We start from the raw sequence: 16225 nt of genomic DNA, 5'->3' as shown, positions 1-16225 counted from the left end.
GAAGAAGGCTGAGCGCCAGAGAATTGATGCTTTTGAACTGTGGTGTTGGAGAAGACTCCTGAGAGTCCCTTGGACTGCAAGGAGATCCAATCAGTCCATTCTAAAGGAGATCAGCCCTGGGATTTCTTTGGAGGGAATGATGCTGAAGCTGAAACTCCAGTACTTTGGCCACCTCATGCGAAGAGTTAACTCAATGGAAAAGACTCTGATGCTGGGAGGGATTGGGGGCAGGAGGAGAAGGGGATGACAGAGGATGAGATGGCTGGATGGCATCACTGACTCGATGGACATGAGTCTCAGTGAACTCTGGGAGTTGGTGAGGGACAGGGAGGCCTGGCGTGCTGCGATTCATGGGGTCGCAAAGAGTTGGACATGACTGAGCGACTGAACTGAACTGAACTGAACAGAACCATTTAAAGAAACAGATTATTGTAGTTACTGGATCAGAGTAAGTTATTTATTATTCTTTACTATATCTTGTTTAAAACAAAAACTAATCTCTAAAAGTGATAAATGTTGTTCCTTTGAAGGGAGGCAGGCACAGTTTGTGGATTGTTTTAGAGAATTTAGGTGACTTACAGAAAGGCAGTAGGCTTGAGCTGGCATTTTGTAGAGTAAAAATCACTCTAGGAAATAATTTCACTAGAACTGAGCATGGGGGTTTTGAGGTCAAAACTCACATTAGTCAAGCAGGTGTTACAAAGGGGAGATGAAGGAAAATGAATCTAGAGATGTTCTTGGTAGGTTAGCCAAAACTTACCCTCAAGAGCGTGGCAGCAGGGTACTCAGTCCTTAAGTCAGCACTAATTTAATTTTTAGTTTCATCAGAATCTTAGATGATTCTTTTCAGAGATGAGGTATTTGTCAAAACTCTACCACTAACTGCATGCTGCTGAGGATTGATCATAGACTGCTGTATATTATCTAAAGAGACTCAAGCTACACCTCTTCTTTAAGTCAATCTTATGTTCACATTGAATTTTCATTCTACTGAATTTTTCACATCATTTAGAATGAAACTTATGGAAACAATTGGTCAGCTAAAGCTGAACAGTGTATTTTCTTCTAAGAAGACTTACGTCATAGGTCAGCGAAGCCACGTTCCAGGGCCTGCGGTAGTACGTCAAGGTGTTGCCGTCCCAAACTCGGTCACAGAGTCCATTGTAGTACTGGTTGTCAAAAGGGGTGCTGAGCGGATCCATGCCTAAGATGTTGATCCTGAGAGTGAACAGAGTAGCATCAGGCATGGAGATACCTGGAGCGAATGCCAGGCAGCCCTCAGGAACTGGGAGAGGAGAGCTTCAGCTCACCGTATGATGGTGTGATAGAATCAGGAACAGAAGCAAGGGCCTGGTCACCTCTACTCTGTGTCCGGGGTGGGAAGTACACCTTAGGAAGGTCTTATAAACTCTTATAGGCAATTAGGCCACTGTTGAGCCCAAAGAAAGAAATTCAATAAGTAGGAAGCAAGGGGCCATCTGGCTGTTAAAGTTGAATTCTCACTGATGTAACTCTTAGCTAACCTCCCTTGGTGAACTATAAGCCAATGCTACAATATCACCTCTTAAAATGATCTGAGAACAGAGCATCTCAGGGGGGAGTATAACATATGCATATGATTTTTAATCTGTGAATCAACATGGGGCCTCTTTCTCTCCCCATTCTCTTTAAACATTTTCCTCCAGCTGTCTCATTGTTTGTCACAAACCTTGTTCCCTCCAGACTTATTTTACTCTTATTACCCTTTCCAAGAGGAACACAAAAGTGTCATCATCCGGCAAGGCATTCTCAAAAGTTCTCCTTTTTTCTCCTAGCAAAATATTGTTATTTGGCAAACTTTAATTCAGAAATAAGAATCTTGTTTAGCCTAAAAAATATTGACTTTGATTTGTAGGCCAAAAATCAATATATGAACAAGAAACAGTTCATTCTTTGTGAAGTGCTAATTGGTGAAACAGTCCTTGCTGTCTAGACTGTATCTGGAATAAATGGCCCCAGGGCAGAGAGGCCAAAATAGAGGTTTGCTTCTCATATCCATAATGTAGCTTGGCACAAAAGCATAAATATGCTCTAAGCAAAACTCTAAGCAAAAGCTATTGCTCTGGACCACATCCCTGAGTCCAATGAGCTGGATTACAAATCTGAATGTTGGTTTCAAAAGCAATTTGTCAAAGGGTTTGGATAGTAAACCCATTGCTAATGCAAGAAAAATAATTGGAAAAGTATCCTATTTCCAATGGGTTAGTTAACAACAACATCTTTATATAAACAGCACATTCTTAATAAACTTTGAATCTACAAAGAAGATGAACATTATAGCTCAACTTAATGAAAGGCAAGTTAAGGAAATGATTTAGTAATATCTTTCTCAAGGCTGATTGTATAGTTAGAATTAACTCCTTCTCACTATTTGCCCCACCAAAAGTACCTTTCATGAAAAGTACTTATGGCCCTAAATTTCTAGTAAAGGGCCAAACAGTAGACTTAGTCAGTTGAACAAGGAAGAGAGAAAAAAAGAAACTCTATATATCTAGTTTACATTCTTAAACATCTTATGTTGGACGGGAGATTAAAATTTTGTCTTTGGCTTTTTTTTTTTAATTAAAAAAAAATAAAAAAAAAATAAAAAAATTTTAAAAAAAAAAAAGAAGAAGAAAACAATGGGTCATTAAAACCCATATCTGAATGTCTTCGGCTTTTCACCCATCCTTGTATTCACAGACATGTGAACAATAAATATTTTAAAAAATATTGCTAAGGTTTAGATACAAATACATAGAATACTGGAAATAAGTGATCTGTGTTTGTTTCTTAAACAAGACCTCAAGTACTTTATTCTGTCGTGAACTGGAATTAAGTGATCTGTGTTTGTTTCTTAAACAAGACCTCAAGTACTTTATTCTGTCGTGAACTTGTCTCCCATGTATCTTATTAACAATGACCCTGTACCTCTTTGTATTTAATGAATAATGACATTGAATTGGCTTATAATGATGCAAAGAGTCAACTCATTGGAAAAGACCCTGATGCTGGGAAATATTGAAGACAAAAGAAGAGGGCAGCAGGAGATGAGATGGTTAGATAGCATCACCGACTCAATGGACATGGACTTGAGCAAACTCTGCTGCTGCTGCTAAGTCGCTTCAGTCATGTCCGACTCTGAGCAAACTCTAGGAGACAGTAAAGAACAGAGAAGTCTGGTATGCTGAAGTTCATGGAGTTCACAAAGTTCATGCAGTTCATAAACAGTAGGACATGATTTAGCAACTGAACAACAACAATGGTGATGAACTCCTAGGTGACTGTGTATCTATGAGTAGTGTAGTGTTTGTAATAAACAATGGGTAATATTAAGATAGTTAATATAGTCTTTGATTTCATTAACATTATATTCAAGGTAGGGTTTAGATACAATTACCAATTTCAAACAATAGTCCAAGGATGAATGTGCATGTACCAAATGGGTAGTACAGGTAAGTGATGTACAAAGTTCCCAAGAGGAAGAGGTCTCCATGGCAGGGTCGTAAAAATGGTTTTAGAAGGAGTATCAGGATTTTATTTGAGTTTTGAAGATGGGGTCTGGAGGGCAGAAGGAATGAGTGTACAAAATACTGTAAGTGGAGGGACTGCTCTGGTGGTCCAGTGGCTAAGATTCCGCACTCTCAACGCAGAGGTTCCCGGTTTGAACCCTGGTCAGGGAACTAGATTTCACATTCTGCAACTCAGAGTTCTTGTGCCACAACTAAAGATCTCAGAGTGCTGCAACTAAGACCTACTGCAGCCAAGTACATTTAAAATATTAAAAATGTTCTGTAGGTAGAAATATATATAGCATATTTTGGGGTGGTGGTCTTCAGATTTTTTGGTTGTCTACTCTAATAAATCATGCCTCCTTGTGTGGTTTTAGTTTGACATCTAAAATATTTCCTTTTAAGTAGTTGCAAAGGATAAATTGATGAAAGTGAAAGAGGAGAGTGAAAAGGTTGGCATATTGAAAAGCAGAGACATTACTTTGCCAACAAAGGTCTGTCTGGTCAAGGCTATGGTTTTTCCAGTAGTCACGTATGGATGCAAGAGTTGGACTATAAAGAAAGCTGAGCACCGAAGAATTGATGCTTTTGAACTGTGGTGTTGGAGAAGACTCTTGAGAGTCCCTTGGACTGCAAGGAGATCCAACCAGTCCATTCTAAAGGAGATCAGTCCTGGGTGTTCATTGGAAAGACTGATGCTGAGACTGAAACTCCAATACTTTGGCTACCTGATGTGAAGAACTGACTCACTGGAAAAGACCCTGATGCTGGGAGGGATTGGGGGCAGGAGGAGAAGGGGACGACAGAGGATGAGATGGCTGGATGGCATCACTGACTCAATGGACATGAGTTTGAGCAAGCTCTGGGAGTTGGTGATGGACAGGGAAGCTGGTGTGCTGCAGCACAGGGGGTCACAGAGATTCGGACACAACTGAGTGACTGAACTGAACTAAAGGATACGTTTCCCAGCATGCTGTAAATATTTACACTTTAAAATATAATTATTGTGCTTCTTTTAAAAACAAATGGCATATAAATTCTGTAGTGATAGCAGATATTAAGTAATGACAATGTTTATATTTCTTTAACAGCTGGTTGTTTTATGGTATTCCTTTTGATTCTTCTTTTTTAAAAAATAAACTTTATTTCTTAGAGCATTTTTAGGTTCATGGCAAAATAAGTAGACAATAGAGTTCCCATATTCTCCCACTCCATTTTATGCTTTAATCTATATTTCTATTTCATTTCTGCTATAGCATTTTAACCTAAGGTAATGGATTTTTATGCATGGAAGTTTTAATTGATCACTTTTTCACACTTTTATGTACTCAAAAGATACTAATTGAAGTTTTAAAAACATTAAATATTCTTTGACCATAAGGCCTAAGTGTTTAATAAATTCTCTGGATTGAGTTACCATTTTTAGTAGTACATTTAAACAAATTAAAATTTAGCAATATTTAATAAACATAAAATTTTTATTGGAAAAGCATCTCTCAGTGAAATGAATGGGGCTTCTTTTTAATTAGTTGATTAGTTACTATTTGGCCACCTCATGCGAAGAGTTGACTCATTGGAAGAGACTCTGATGCTGGGAGGGATTGGGGGCAGGAGGAGAAGGGGATGACAGAGGATGAGATGGCTGGATGGCATCACTGACTCGATGGACGTGAGTCTGAGTGAACTCCGGGAATTGGTGAGGGACAGGGAGGCCTGGCGTGCTGTGATTCATGGGGTCGCAAAGAGTTGGACATGACTGAGTGACTGAACTGAACTGTACCCATGTTAGAATATTACTTACTGCTAGAAAAAACATAGCAGTGTTGACTTCATTTCTACTCTTCATTTTTATAGATGTAACTGCTGAGAAACTTTATGCACATAAATAAGTAGATAAGAATAGAAGGAATTTTGTCATAGCAATGTCACTCAATTACTCGATCTTCTGAGTTTTATGCCAAAAAAAGAACACAGACTAGTCTTTAGTTAACTGTTATTTTTATAGTCCATTACCTGATAATTGATTAGGACCTTTAAATGCTGTTGGTAAAAAGAATTGGAGACCACTTGATTTACAAGGCCTTAGAGTCTAAGTACAACTGAGTACAAAATTTGGAATTGTTTCTTGGTTTTTCTATCTCATAGGGAAATATGAGATGGGTGAGGGATGTACTCTTCTTTTAGGAAGTGGGAGTTAGATTGTAAAAGAAGAGGTGAGACAGGAGAATGGATTTGACAACTAAATGAATGATCCTGAATCTTCAAGCTTATCAGTTAAAAATCTGTATGTAAGGAATTTAAGATTTATTATTAGTTACATTCGTTAAGTAACTAATAGTTGGGGAAACTGTTATTGTAAAACTCACCTATCGCCACCCCCCCCCGAAAAGTCTTTTTGCACCCCACAGTAAGATTATCCCAGTTTGAAGGGTTTTGTTCTATGGAACAGCAAATTGCCCAGTTGGCTGGATCCATTTGGAAAGTTACAATGAAGCTGATCCACAGACTAAAGGACTGCTAGGGAAGAAATGTTTCAAAACTTTTGACTTGGCTCCACCACTACAGAGACAGACAGTCTAGTCTAGAATGAGCCAATTTTCTTTCTGCCAAGAAACATGAAAACTTCTCATGGATGGAATGTCATCGCTTGGGAAATAAAAAGCATGTGTTCTTTGGCAGCACTTGGAGATGGCTGTTTTTACACCTGCACCTAAAACCCAAGGCAGTTCCAATTTACCAGGTGAGCCGAAGAGCAGGCTCGCTCCACAGAAGTGGTGTTATGCTTAGATCACACACAGAAGTAACTCCTTGTGTATAGCACATCATTTACAGCTGGTTTGAATTTTTTTTTTTCCAATGGTTGCAAGATGGGTTGGGGATTTCCCTTAAACACTTCTGAAGAATCTCAGATACCAAGAGGCTGCAATATTTGTGATACAAGTGAATTCTCCTGGCATGAGAATTTAAATGAGAGTCCTTCAAATGAAAACAACTATAAATTTAATTAATTTATGAGTGATTGTGACTTTCATGTGTAAAAGAATCTGACTGTATATGACTGATATGACTTGGTGAGGTTTTCCAAACTGGAGAGTTTATAAGCATGTAGCTATGATTAGTTTGTTTATTCCTATTATCTCTATTTCAGTATAGTCCCATAGCCCCATATAAGCATAATGGAGATATATAGTATTGATACATAAATATGTAACATCAATGGTATTGAAGAATACCATCATTATTGATATAACAAAGCATGCTATTTTGAAATCGATTGTTAAATATTAATTACTGATTTACACTACTCTCTACAGTCTTAATTCAAATATTTGGGTAATAAATAACTACTTAAGGAGTTTCATTTTCTAAGATTAGTTATGCTTTGAAGTTAGGGAGTTGACTTATGGGCTTTGTAGTGATGTGGGAGGAATGATGTGGGTAGTGAGGGGAATGTGGGAAGAAAGAGGGTTAGGTTACATGGTGAAAAAAAAAAACACATAGTTTTCTATCTGTCAGGGAAACTTGGGTTTTAGTTCTGCTAGCAACTAATATTGGAGAAGGCAATGGCACCCCACTCCAGTACTCTTGCCTGGAAAATCCCATGGACAGAGGAGCCTGGTGGGCTGCAGTCTGTGGGTCGCTAAGAGTCGGGCACGACTGAGCGACTTCACTTTCACTTTTCACTTTCATGCACTGGAAAGGAAATGGCAGCCCACTCCAGTATTCTTGCTTGGAGAATCCCAGGGACGGGGGAGCCTGGTGGGCTGCCGTCTGTGGGGTCGCACAGAGTCAGACACGACTGAAGCGACTTAGCAGCAGCAGCAACTAATATGCCAAAAGGCCTTGTTGATTTTACTTAGTTCTTATCTATAAAGTGAATATAACGCCGCCCCTAACTATCTCACAGGATTATTATGAATAGCTAAGAGAGGGAATTCGCAAAAAGATTTGGGAAAATTTAAAGTATTATGCAAATGAAAGCTGTCAGAGAACAATAGCTTTATGAAGACTAATTACGGGTGATTGCTCATGGTAATGGGATCTTAAAACGGTTGGTGGGCTGATTCTATCAGAGCCTACCTCATTTTCCACATCTTAGCCAACTTTCTACACAGCTTGGGCCCCACCCTCTCACTTAGTCCTGCAGGCTCAGCTCTGTGATGTCATCACCAGCCCTGATCAAGGTAAGGCGGGAGGTATTTAAGGAGTCTTGGCTGCTCTCTGGGATGCCTCATTGGGAAACTCCCTGGCAGATATCATAGAATGAATTTTCTCTTCATGTACAAAAGAAACCTTTAGATTGCAAATGATTGTTTTTCAGCCAAGAGGGCTACAATTTCTGTATCCTTTTCCTATAAAATCAGATGTAGATCTGCATCAAACGAGAATCCGTAACACAAGTAATGCCCTGCTTGGAGTCTGTTTGTTCAGTTCAGAGAGAAAACTTCCGTAGATTCCACATAAAGCAGTAATTGCAGGGAAACGAGTGAAACTTCAGCTCTGTAATGAGAAGCAGAGTCTCAGCACCAGCCCCACATGGCATCAGAACTGCTCCCTCTGATCATTACCTCTTGGGCAAACTCCAGAATGCTGGGATGCCCTGAGAACTTACACCCAGGTAGAGATCCAAGACAAGTTCCAACAGAACTTTTCCAGTCTTCCTGGGCATTCAAATATTTGAATTGAATTACCAGACCTAACACTGGCAATTCAACTTCAAAAGTTAATGTGTCATTTCAATCTTGCTATCATCTTCTAGAGGTTGATAACCAAGGGATCTCCTCTCCTATTGACCTCATAAGTAATCACCTATTATCCTGATAGTCTAATCTATTCCGTAGACACCTACTGAAGCCAGGCAGTTTGTCCAAATTATCTTGAGATGCTGATTCAGCACTTAACTTCTTTCAAGCTCAAATATAATTCAGACAGAATACAGAGCCAGAGTCCACTCTTTGTACTAGCTCAATCATGTACCACTCCAGTATGGCAAGAGAGGTGGGGATCATTTTCACTCATCCTCATCTGCAAGTATACAAGTGGAGTACAGACCCAAATCCTGCCGTCCGTGCCAGCTCTGACTCTTCCACCACTCGGTTGCGGCAAGGGGGACGAGGATCCTGTTCACAGTTATCCTCATCTGAATAGTCTCCGCAGTCATTGTCTTCATTACACAGAAGTCGATTCTTTATGCATCTGCCTGCAATCAAAATCAGGAAAGACAGAAAGACACTGTGTATCTCACGCCAAATTTTCTTTCTTTCTGAAGTTATCAAACATCCTTTAAAGTTAGAGAGGAGTGATCACACATTATATTTGGATTTTTTTGTATCCACACTTGGAAGTATGAGGGTCAGGAAGCACATTTCCTTCTTTTCGCTTATAAAGGCACGCAGAAGCCCTCACCAGCCACGGGAGGATTACCTGTACCGCACTGGAAATCGTTGCCACAGCCCTCCTCGGGGTCTTCGCAGGCCTCTGTGGGTACACACTGCTGTCGGTCTCCCACGGCGTCCACACACTTTCGCCCATTAAATTGTCCAAAGATCTCAATGCTCCTTGAACGAAACTGCACAGAAACAGCGGAAATGTTAGCTTTTCTAAGGCCAAAAAGGGCTTCTGATCTAAAACTGGATCCACACCACTGCAAACCTCCAACCTCCGGTTGAGTCAAAGGTTTTAGGATGGAAGCCTGAAACGTAGTCCCTGACCTCACTTGGAGGAACACATCATGTGGTGAGGTTGGCAGGCTCTTGTATAGAATATGGTTCCTCATGACATTTGTTCAGCCAACTGGGCAGCATTCAGGTTTCCCAGTAAGGTTAGCCTAATCCATTTAGATATTTCCCTTTCATTCTGAGTTCAGAACACAGTTGGTGGTGGTGGGGTGGGGAGGTGAGGCTCCTATCTCTTTGTCATTTTCCTGGCAATACAGTTGCCATCTGGGGACACCCGTGGGGAATGGAAAAGAATACTTACCATTTGTTTGAGGCAAGGGTCACATTTCGACCACTCACTCCAGGAGCTCATCCTGCAGTCTATGGGCAATGGTGTGCCTTGTCTTTCTGCTGGGTCGTAGCTACGATAATAAAACATATCCGTTAATAATGACCATTATGTGTGCTTGTTTCCAAGAAGTCTTCACAAACCAGATTAATTTATTTACTTCTTTCTCTCTTTTGAATCTCAGTACTTATTCTTTTACTCCACCTCTCATTTGACACTTGATCACAAGTTGTATTTTATTTTCAACTCAACTTTTTTGTTTAATTCTTCTATTGCATTATAATTTAACCTTCGGCCTAAGTTGAAGAAAACTAGTAAGTCATCCAACTCAGGAATTTCTCACTGATTAGTCTTATTTTTTCAAAAAGTGTACAGACTCACTGAAGCTAGGAACAATCTTTCACTCTGTGCCCCTCAGAGAGTCTGGCAAAATTTCAAGTTGTCCTATTTCCTTGCAAATTTAAGCCAGTCCACCCAGCCATTCCTGTGGCAAGCACTTCATAAATCAAGCTTCCCCACCCCTGTGATTTGTATGTCCTGAACTTACAGCATCACACTCCACATCAGGACTCATTCCTCATCCTTTTTGAATTTCAATGTATACTTTTTGGCACTTTTAACCTTCCCTCGCACCCCTAGCTGTGCTTTTCTGGCTTTGAACTTTTCTTTCTGTCTTGGTTCTCCATTCCAGGCTCTTCCGGTTGAAACACCACCTTGAATTGCTATCTTATTCAATGGCCGAAAGAAAACCAAGAACAGAAGGTATGAAACAATAATCCTATAAACTTCCTGCCCCGTTTTCCTGAAGTGGCACCTGTCCTTTTCATAATGCAGCTTTTAATTTTTATTTTGGAGGGATGGTAAGGCCAATCCCTCCTCCAAAGCTCTAGTTGTCAGCATCTCTTTGAACCCTTGTTAACTGAGTATTTCTTCCATTAAAAATTCTCCTTCACTACCAGCTCCTTTCCATTTGTAGTAGAATGTATTCAAGTCCTTGACATGAACATAAACAAGTGAATGAACAAATAGAACACTCTTTCTGAACTTTACATTTCCTTCCAGCTGCCCCCACTTCCCCCCCGGTCTTCACAATGACACTTTAAGGAATTCCTAGAGATATATTTTTGTTTCTCTCTGTTCCAAAATAATAATACGTCTCAGTTCCTCCTTTTAACCACTTCCCAAATTCTCTCATCATTTTTAGGCCCGCTTTCTGGAAAACGTAGTTTGCACTCTGGTGTTTTGTTCCTTACCACCCAATCACAGCTCACCTCCCCTGTCCTAAGGTCATTGCTCTTGCCAAAGTCAACAGTGACTCCAAGAGGCCTTCTCCCTTGGTCCCCTTCAGTCCTTACCTCACTGACCACGTCACAGCCATCAATGAGGTTGACCACTCTTGCTGTTTAAGATAGTCTCTTTCCTTGGACTGAATGACACCAGGCCCCTTTCACTGCTTCTTTCCCCTCTGTCCTTTGCTCCTACTCTCCTGGGCAGGTTCCTTGTCTTTTGACAGTCTCAGAAATGCTGTTTGTTCTCAAGTTGCCATCCTTGGATTTCTTTTTCTCTCTACATTTTCTCCAAGGTTTTGGTGTCCTTGTATATGTTAAGGACACCCAGAGATAAGTCTGCAGCCCAGAAATCTCTTCTGAATTTTAAACCCTTGGATATAACCCCTAATTGGACATCTATGTGTGAATGTCTTCATGGCTCATGAACTTAAGAGTGTATGTTTTCTATGTGTTCAACATTTTGCCACCCCACGGACTGTAGCCCACCAGGCTCCTCTGTCCATGGGATTCTCCAGGCAAGAATACTGGAGTGTATTGCCATTCCCTTCTCCAGATGATCTTCCCTACCCAGGGATCCAACCCAGGTCTCCTTCATTGAAAGCAGATTCTTTACCATCTGAGTTACATGGAAGATTCCATGAACTTAATGTTTCTCCAAACAAACCTAGTACCCCCTCTCTCAAGGTTGTTCCTCCTGTATTTATTGCCTTGGTAAACAGTGCCTTCATTTATACAATCACCCTAACCAGAGACTAGAGTGGTATTTGTGTTATCGAACCTCATCCCCCAAATAGAATCAACCACTAAAACATTTTCTTTATCACTCTAAATGACTCTCAAATCCTTCTACCCTTCATCTTTTCCAGACATTTCTCTGGTCTACAAAAACATTTTATCTCTCCTAGATGACAACAATTTCTTTCTAATCTGGTTTCCAGAAATCATCCGGAGAGAAATGTTTAAAATGCAAAGCTGATCATTCATTCCCTTACTGAAATTCTTTAGTAGTTTCTCTCTGTTTTGAAAATAAAGTCTGAATTTCTTGACATGATACAGTAGGCAGAGTAACAACCCCCAAAGACATCTGTGTCTTAATCCCCAGAATCAGTGACTATGTTACTTCACAAAGATACTCTGAGCATGTGATTAAGAGGAGATTATTCTGTATTTAATCTGGATGAGCCCATTCCAATCATGTGAGTCTTAAAAGCAGAAGAGTGGTTCAGAGGGATAAGCAGTCTGAGTGGCAGGAAAAATTCAAAGCATGAAGAAGGACTCCACCCACTGTTGCTGGGTCTGAAGATAGGAGTTTCACCAAGGAATGCAGACAGCCCCTGGAAGCTGGAAGACGCAGGGAAATAGATTCTCCCCTAGAGCCTCTAGAGAGGATTCTAGCCCCACCAGAGCCTTGATTTTAGCCCAGTGAGACCCGATTCAGACGTCTGACCTATACAACTGTAAGATAATAAATCTGTGTTGTTTTAGGCCACTAATATGTGTTCACTTGCTATAACTGTAATAGGAAACTAAGACATGTGGTTTAGAGCACTCTACATGGCCCATCTTCTTTCTAATTCTTCAACTCCGCTTTTCCCTCTAGCTACACTGAGCTTGAAAGGCCCAAGATAAGCACATTTCCTCCCATCTTAGGCTTTTAAATCTACTGTTTCCTATTCACCACACTGATCTTATTTTCAACATAGATTTTTTCCTCAGAGAACTTCCCCTAACCCTTCATGTAATTTACTTTTCCATGTACATATTCTTATAGCATCTTATTCTTCCCTATATCATAAGTGCCTCTGCAATGACATATTTCATTTAATCAATTTATATATTCACTTTTTTATTCATTCATCAAATATTTATTGTCAACTGTTTTCTAGGCTTTAAGGATACAATGGTATGCAAAACAACCAAAAATAGAAACCATGATCTTCCAACTAACAGAACTTATGTCCTAGATAAAAACATCAGTGAGCTAAGGAAATTCTCAATCTTGCTCAGCTTGCATATCAAGTGTCTGGAACATAATAGGTACTCAGCAAATGTTTTATGAATGAATAAATGAATAAGTACATGAAGAAGAAGAAAGTTCTTGATCTTTGGTCTAGGACAGACTCAGGTCTGTGTTTCTCTAGGCTCTGATCTGGTGAACCACTTATATTATATTCTTACAAGACTTGCTTGTCATTCAGCAACCTTCATGACTGAAGATACCATTTTTGTAAGTCTGACCTTTGCCTATATCATTCAGAAAATCAGGACACTTGATAAACTTCAGTCTTCTAAAAGTACAGGTTAAAAACATTTAAGACAAGCTGCCAAAACTCCTTAAAGAACCTGATTTCATGGAAGTTTGAATATTTACATCTATTTAAGATCACGTGGCTGAAAAATTCTCTTCGAGAACTTTTCCATTAAACTAAATCCTCGTCTGGAACTGACCAGCCCTAACCAAGAGGCAATGGTGGATGCACCTTTATGACCTAGAGAAACAGGAAGGTCTCACTACTGATTACATATCATAATCCTCCAATAGTGAAAATAGGAATTGTAAAGTTATAATCCCCCATTCCACACTAATTAAATCAAGCTTTCTAAGGATGGGCTTCAGGCACCAATGTTTTTTAAAAGTATCCCAGATTATTCTCACATTCACATGAAGTTGAGAAAAACAGCTTGGCACTATCTGGAGGATATCTATAAAATCTGGGGTGTAAGGGGGTGTCCATTACATTGCATAACCCAAGCTTGAGATCACCACTGACCTGAGTCACTGCATTGGTTTATCACTGGTTTTAGGAATCAATCTAGGGTTTACCTACTAATGTACTTACGGATCTTTGTAATCTACAAATCTAGCTTTTCTAGTATTAGTTAGGCCTGCTGCATTCAACTGGATTATTTGTTCCTGTCTTTTTTGTATTTATCACTTATAATATCATGTTAGCATTTTGTTTCAGTGTCTTCCCCAAAGAGATTAATTCCTTGGTTTTAGAAATAACACCCTAAATATACCAGTGGTATGACACATTATGCACCCAATATGTCAGCAAATCTGGAAGACCCAGCAATGGCCACAGTACTGGAAAAGGTCAATCCTCATCCCAATTCCCAAGAAGGGTATTACTAAAGAAAGTTCTAACTGCAATTAGACAATTGCACTCATCTTCCATGCTAGTAAGGTCTTGCTTAAAATCTGGCATGCTAGGCTTCAGCATTATGTGAATCAAGAACTTCCAGATGTCCAAACTGGGTTTAGAAAAGGCAGAGGAACCAGAGATCAAGTTGCCAACATTTGCTGGATCATAGAGAAAGCAAGGGAATTCCAGAAAAACATCCACCTCTTTTTCATCCACTATGCTAAAGTTTTTGACTGTGTGGATCATAACAAATGGTGGAAAGCTCTTAAAGAGATGGGAATACCAGACTATCTCACCTGTCTCCTGAGAAACCTGTGTGTGGGTCAAGAAGCAACAGTTAGAACCCTGTGTGGAACGACTGATTGGTTCAAGATTGTGAAAGGAGTACAACAGGGCTGTCTGCTGTCACCCTGTTTATTTAACCTATATGTTGAGCACATCATGAGAAATGCCAGGCTGGATGAGTTACAAGCTGGAAACAAGATAGGCGGGAGAAACATCAACAATCTCAGATACCTGGATGGTACCACTCTAATGGCAGAAAGCGAAGAGGAACTAAAGAGCCTCTTGATGAGGGTGAAGGAAGAGAGTGAAAGAGTCAGCTTAAAACTAAATATCGAAAAAACTAAGATCATGGCATCCATCCCTATTACTTCATGGCAAACAGAAGGGGAGAAGGGGGAAGTTGTGACAAATTTCCTCCTCTTGGGCTCTAAAATCACTGCAGATGGTGACTGGAGCCATGAAATCAAAGGCTATTGCTTCTTGACAGGAAAGCTACGACAAACCTAGATAGTGTGTTGAAAAGCAGAGACATTATTCTGCTGACAAAGGTCCATATAGTCAAGGCTATAGTCTTCCCAGTGGTCATGTACAGTGTGAGAGCTGTACTGTAAAGAAGACAGAGTGCCAAAGAATTGATGCCTTCAAACTTCGGTGCTGGAGAAGACTCCTGAAAGTCCCTTGAACAAAAAGTCAATCTTAAGGGAAATCAACCCTGAATACTTGTTGGAAGGGCTGATGCTGAAGCTGCAGCTCCAGTATTTTGGTCATCTGATGTGAACAGCTGACTCATTGGAAAAGTCCCTGATGCTGGGAAAGATTGAGGGCAGAAGGAAAAGAGGGCATCAGAGGATGAGATGGCTGGACGGCATCACAGATAAAATGGACACAAACTTGGGCAAACTTCAGGGGATGGTGAGGGACAGGGAGGCCTGGTGTGCTGCAATCCACGGGGCACAAAGAGTTGGACACAACTGGGAGACTGAACAACATGACACCTTAATCTTTCTCACCTGCCATTGAGACCAGCTTCAGTGAATAACTAGTTCAGAGAGTGTGGTACAGACTTAGGGATTATGAATGGAAGGTAAAACTCACTGCAAATACTGTAGAGTGACCTACAGTCGTTTGTTTGGCAAGCCTAGAGTGCAGTCAGTACTGGGGACCAACCAGAAAGACTGTTAATGATGTCACACATCAGTGACTAGGACCCTGCTCCCGTGATACTGGCATTAATTATAGAAGTTTCTCTAAAACCCTTCACATTAATAGTAGCCCCGCATTAACAATGTGCACACTAATTGACTCACACTTTGGACTTAGAACAGAGCACCAGATCTTTGCCTTTGATCTTTTATTGCCCTCCTAGACCATGATTTCAATTCATCCTCTGAATGATCCAACCTGGTGCCATGGGTAGTTCTTCACAGATCCCACTCTTGCCTCAGAAGGACTTACACCCCTCTAAATGTCAGGCTCAGCGTATTTTTTCATTTGCTAGGACTGCCATAACAAAGTACACAGGCTTAAACCTCAGAAATGTATAGGTGTCTGCAGTGTTGAATTCTTCTGAGGCCTCTCTCCTTGCTTTGTAGGTGAAGGTCTTCTTCCTGTGTCTTCATTTGATCTTTCCTTGGCACCTTTGTGTGATCACAGTCACTCTTCTGATAAGGACACCAATTATAATGGATTAGGGCCTGCCCTAACGACCCCCCAATACCGTCACATTCTGAGGTACTGGGAGTTAGAATGTCAACATATAAATTTTAGAGGGACACAATTCAGTCCAAAACACTCAATAAAAGTTTTTTGATTAAGCAGTGTCTTATGTTTTCCACTACTTTTTCTAGACCATTTCCAAAGCTTATTTTCTCAAAAAACCTTTATTTTACCACTGAGGGTAAATTCTACAGGTGTTATCAGTTATATTTTACAGACAGGAACCTAAAAACAGAAAATTATTCTGCTTATT

General features: G+C 40.2%; 1 protein-coding gene across 2 annotated transcripts in view; it reads right to left on the bottom strand.

The window, feature by feature from the left end:
* Positions 1 to 16225, bottom strand: part of C9 (complement C9) — a 66173-nt gene that overhangs the window by 40797 nt on the left and 9151 nt on the right. For both annotated transcript variants that reach the window (XM_027520149.1, XM_027520148.1), the window contains exons 2-5: positions 9510 to 9609; positions 8955 to 9099; positions 8583 to 8730; positions 1080 to 1218 (exon numbers count right to left, since the gene is read on the bottom strand). In XM_027520149.1, the coding sequence (XP_027375950.1) occupies positions 1080 to 1218; positions 8583 to 8730; positions 8955 to 9099; positions 9510 to 9609 (532 nt within the window). The remainder of the gene's footprint in view (positions 1 to 1079; positions 1219 to 8582; positions 8731 to 8954; positions 9100 to 9509; positions 9610 to 16225) is intronic.

Source organism: Bos indicus x Bos taurus, chromosome 20, assembly GCF_003369695.1.
Source record: "Bos indicus x Bos taurus breed Angus x Brahman F1 hybrid chromosome 20, Bos_hybrid_MaternalHap_v2.0, whole genome shotgun sequence".
Classification (NCBI taxonomy): Eukaryota; Metazoa; Chordata; class Mammalia; order Artiodactyla; family Bovidae; genus Bos; species Bos indicus x Bos taurus.
The sequence above is the reverse complement of the archived record's forward strand: the minus strand, read 5'-3'. Positions and strand labels throughout refer to the sequence as shown.